The sequence below is a fragment of the Orycteropus afer genome, unplaced genomic scaffold (genome assembly GCF_000298275.1).
Source record: "Orycteropus afer afer isolate SDZICR_OR568_19922 unplaced genomic scaffold, OryAfe1.0 scaffold01368, whole genome shotgun sequence".
In the NCBI taxonomy this organism is placed as follows: domain Eukaryota; kingdom Metazoa; phylum Chordata; class Mammalia; order Tubulidentata; family Orycteropodidae; genus Orycteropus; species Orycteropus afer.
Genome location: NW_006922955.1, coordinates 1,565 through 6,467, shown reverse-complemented (window position 1 = coordinate 6,467; position 4,903 = coordinate 1,565). Strand labels below are relative to the sequence as shown.

At 45.2% G+C, this 4,903-nt stretch overlaps 1 protein-coding gene across 1 annotated transcript; it reads right to left on the bottom strand.

Annotated features, from left to right (window-relative positions):
* Positions 1 to 2,521: 2,521 nt before the first annotated feature.
* Positions 2,522 to 3,073, bottom strand: LOC103213162 (ferritin heavy chain-like). Its single transcript, XM_007959031.2, has one exon. It carries the CDS (start codon positions 3,068 to 3,070, stop codon positions 2,522 to 2,524), a length of 549 nt encoding a protein of 182 aa, XP_007957222.1. The 5' UTR covers positions 3,071 to 3,073.
* Between the last annotated feature and the right edge of the window lie 1,830 nt (positions 3,074 to 4,903).

The window sequence follows — 4,903 nt, the reverse complement described above, 5'->3', positions numbered from 1 at the left end:
GGCTTTTGCCTTTCCTGGAACAACTACAACAGGAAAGAGAAGGAACTACTGTAGAAGACCAGGGACTAAACCGCAATTCTAACTCCACAATCCGCCTTGGTGGTGGTGCAGCTTATAAATGCAGCATCTGCAAGTAAGGATATTCAGCCAAAGGATGTTGTACAACCAGTGGTTGCACAAAATGTTTATGATTTCTTCTCACTGAGGGAGATATTCTAAGGAAAAGGAATGGACTTACATGAGTCACTTAACAATTTTGTGTTAGATAATTCTATAAAATAGGAATAAGAATCTAACTTCTGGAGTCAATAGAAAGAAAGCAAGCTTGTAAAGTGGAAAGCACTACACAAACGTAGTTATTAGCCACTAGTGAGTGCGCACGTTATTGGGAAGCCATATTTATGCTGGGCATACTGAGTTCCAATTGGGTTAATCATACTACCTGTTAAAGATGACCTATTGGAGAAGAGAAGAACAGAGCAAAAGTTGATGGTGACTTGTTTACATTAATCACAAGGGCTGGTTTTTTGTTTTGTTTTTTGCAAGGTGATACATGGCTCACATACAGTAACAGTTCTTTAATTTGGATACACTTTTTAGAAATATGTTAATGCTTGAATTCAAACCCCTCCCTTAGCCCAAATTCATTTTCTGCTACCTGCAGGACATCACTTTTGATGCCTAGTAGGTATCTCAGATTTTACAGGACAAGCCTTCCCACTTCTGCACCGCAGGAGCTCCTGCAAATATCTCTGGATTAATAAATAGCACCAACATCTATCCAGTACTCAAGTCCAAATCACATAAGCTAGATTATTGTCCTCATGTCCCACTTGTCACATCCAGTCCATGAGTTCATCGTGCCAATGCATCCAAAAATATGAATTTGTCTGTCTCTTCCTTTCCTCAGACACCACTGTAATTCATGCCACTATCATCTCTCGTTGAATCTGTGCAGTGCCTCCTGCTACCCCTTTCCCAGCTGTACATTCTTCAAAGCAGCTAGAGATCCTGACTACATTCAGGGTGCAGTGTAGTAAATTACTTAGTGTGGCTTTTCTACCCATAAGTCTTTGTAAACTCCAAGGTGGGAATTGCTATTAGCAACTGAGGGGATCCTGATTTTAAAGTCACCCATCTGGGTTATTTCTGTTGGGAATGGCACAATACAATGTTCTGGGAGGTTTCCACTCTCTCTCACGTGCTTAGAGTTCTGATGCTATGATTGGCTAGTTTGACCACCCTGCTGGGCTCAAAAGGAGGCCTCCTAGGGGCAGAACTCTCTCTGACTGCTGGTTGAGGAAGACATGCTGCTGAAAGAGACATGGGCTCCTGAGACACGCATTGCTGGGAAAGAGACGCAAGAGACACGCATTGCTGAGTGAGGCACCGAGGGACCAGCACTGCTGGGAAAGAGACTGTAAGAGACTGTTGGCTGAGGGACGGTGGGCTGGGAGAGAGACTGAGCATTTTTCCTGAAATTGAATTGTAGCCTGTGGTGCTTCCCTAATAAATCCCATAATCTGTGAGTTCTGTGTGGCCACTGCAGCAAATTATTGAACCCAGGAGAGAGGTGGTGGGTGCTTTGGGAAGAACGGTTGGAGAAAGGGCTGGAGGGAGGCAGCATGTCTGGCCTTGTAGGAATAGGCCTTGGGTTACTGCTGGTAATCCTGTCTTCCTCTTGTAGGATTAGAGGAGGTCAGAACATGTGGCCTCCTCACCGTTTTTGCACAGGGAGACATCTTCTACTTTATATTCAAACAACAAATTTGACTTTTAGTCACAATTTTATATTTTCAGCCATTTTATCCAGCCCCCTCCCATTTGTGGTAGCAAAATACTTTATTGGTAGAAATGTTACAAGTGAAAGAAAGCATTGGTAGACATATTGCAACTGTAGTGCGTTGTCAGGACTCACCCAAATTCCTGAGGCAGAAGTCACTTTCTATGAGGTGGAAGTGAGATATATACACCTCCACTCTCCAACTTCTTCACCTTCTGACACCAAGTGTCTGTCCCCACCCCACTCCTCACATCACCCCCTGCATATCCTGGAAACCAGTCCCATGAATTCCAGGCCATGTTTTACCCTGTACATGCATGCATGGTCACCCAGGCACCACTTCATCCACCCCACCCCACCCCACCTCTCCTCACCCGACCTCCCCTTGTTTATAACGGGAAGATTAATTTTGTGTTTTCCAGCCTCACCTGAAATATTGTTTCCCTCCCTCCATTCTTGGAGCTCCCAAGTTCCACAAATTAGGGGGCATGAGTGTGTGGGGAGTGATCTGAATATCTGCTTTGGGATTTGCCCTGTTTTTATAGTTGGGAGTGTTGGACACACAATAATGGCCAGGAAACATTTATTTATTTAACTCTGATACCAACTGTTTATTGGAAAAAAGAGTAGTCTTTAAAGAAGGTAAAATGAGAAGTGAACGGTGTTCTAACACCAGGACACTTGCCCAAAACAGGAGGTGACAAAAGTCAGCCGGGACCACGTTTGTGTGGCTCAGGCTCAGTTCTCCTTATCGCTGTCGCTGTCACCCAGGGAGAGCTTGTGGAAGCGGTACTCGGCCAGGCCAGCGTCCTCCTGGGAACTCAGGTTGCTCACGTGGCCGCCCAGCTCCTTGATGGTCCTCACCTGCTTGTGCAGAAAACGGCTCTCCAGGAGGCCACACAGCTGCATGTCATCCTGGCTGTAGGCTAGCCAGTAAAGGCTCAGGAGGCTCTGGTTGAGGGTCCGCTCCAGGTGGAAGGCGAACTTCATGGCGTTGAGTCCGCTGCCCCACTCATCTGCAGCAGGCCTACTGATGTCTCCAAGATGGATGTGGCCCCCGCGCTGGTTCTGCAGGGCCAGCAGCTTCTCCGTGTGCTCATGCTTCTCACGCCAACGGCCCAGAAAGTAGTTGGCGAAGTTCTTCAGGCCCACATCTTCTCGGTCGAAATGGTAGGCCATAGAAAAGTATACAGAGGCTGCATAGAGCTCAAAGTGGATCTGCCAGTTGATGGCAGCCTCACACTCTCGTTGGTAGTTCTGATGCACTTGCGAAGGGGCCCTTGTCATGGCAGGGGGCAGAGACCAGTCTGAGGCACCTCGTAACAGGGACTTCCAGGTTTTCCAAGACAGCTGAGGACGGAGGACGTCTCTCGGGAAACAGGCTGCCACGAAGAGTGTGGTCTGAACTCAAAGCACAGCCCTCAGACGATGAGGCTCAGACAATTGGAGTCAGACCGGAATGAGCAGTTGGGATTCGAATGAGGCGTAGGGGGTAGGGGGGAGGCGGGTACAGAACTCTGCCTGGAACGCGGGAGCGGAAGCTGTCACCGCGTGTCATAGAGGAGAAATGCGCACGGCTGTGTTTTGCGGAAGTTGAATATCAGCCTCTAGATTTAAATTGGGGCAATACTTTTAGATTCCAAAAACTTTTTCTCATCTTCTCTTTGCTCAATTCTATAGCAGCTTGTTCTTATTTTATAAACTGAATTTGTTATTAAAAGACTGAGAATTTGAAGTTTGGGGTAAAGTCTTCTATATGGTCTTCCCAGTAGAATTTGATGAAGAGACTAACTTTTCACCATGTAATAGTCTTTGCACCCTTGTTGAAAATCAGCTCACTATAGATGTTTGGGTTTATTTCTGATCTATTCTGTTGATGTATATTTCTATTATTCTAATACACATAGTCTTTGTATTTAGCCTCTCATTGCCCAGTACTGTAGTAGCCAATTCTTATTTTATAAGCCCATTGTCTTCTTTTAAAATCTGAGAAAATGAATTGTAAGTTGTCCATACAGTTCTCTTCTGTTTCCTGTATTTTATCTGTTCCCTCTTCCCCTCAATGAGTTCTGATTATTCATTATGATCCCCTTTCATTTTTCTCAAATACCTGCAAACCACTGGACATGCATATAAGTGTAAAGTACTCGTTTGATTAACATAGGTAATAAACATGCATTGACTCTGCAGTTGTGGTGTCCATTTCCTTAGCTGGTTCATCCTCTGAATAGAGGGCAGGACACTCAGTAAGGCGAAGTCTTTTCCCTTTGGAGCACATGGCATGCAGTAAGGTAGGTGCCCTCCCACTTGCCAAAATAAGAGAGGCAATTCTGTGGCATTGGAAGACTTTAGGGTGTTTCCTTCTAGGTCAATGTGTGCTTCTGTTTTCAGCCTCCTCAGAGTCTGCTGTGCAGGTCTGCACATGTCTCAATCCCCTGCTCTAATCTGGGATCCTTGAAGTTAGGAAATTAACTGTCACTGGACTTTCATTTTGGGCATCAAGCAGGGTTCACAGCCACTGGAGTTTACTACCTAATGTAAGTGGTAATGGGGAAGTCACAAGAGGGCAGGGACAAATTCATATACTTATCAAAGAAAAGCTCCTTAATCTCACAGTTGACCCAGCATCATCTTCAGTGCTTTGATTTAGTTGACTCTGTTTGAAAAGTTTTCTGAATGTGCTTAGTTTTCTATCATAGATGTTTTAAATTCTCTGAATTTACCAATATGATAGCATCTACTTTTTACATTTTCGAAGAATTCCTTGTAATTTCCTGCCTGCTACTGATACACTTTCTTGTGTGTGTGTGTGTGTGTGTGTGTGTGTGTGCATGTAATGTTTGGTGTGGTTCTTAAGTTTGTGTGTCAACTTGGCTGGGCTCATTGTGTGTCAACATTGTGTGTCAACTTGGCTGGGCAGCTGGTTGTCGTTATTTCCCATGATGAGACTAGCAATCAACTCCACGGTGGAATCTACCACAAAAAGCTGAGTAGCTGCTTTAGGGAAGTGGTCTGCTTCCCATATATAAGCAACTTTGGGAATGGTCTCTAGCTTATGGCACGCTTGAACCCTGCATGTAGCCCTGTCATTGTTCAGCAGCCTGCCATGCTCTGCCGACC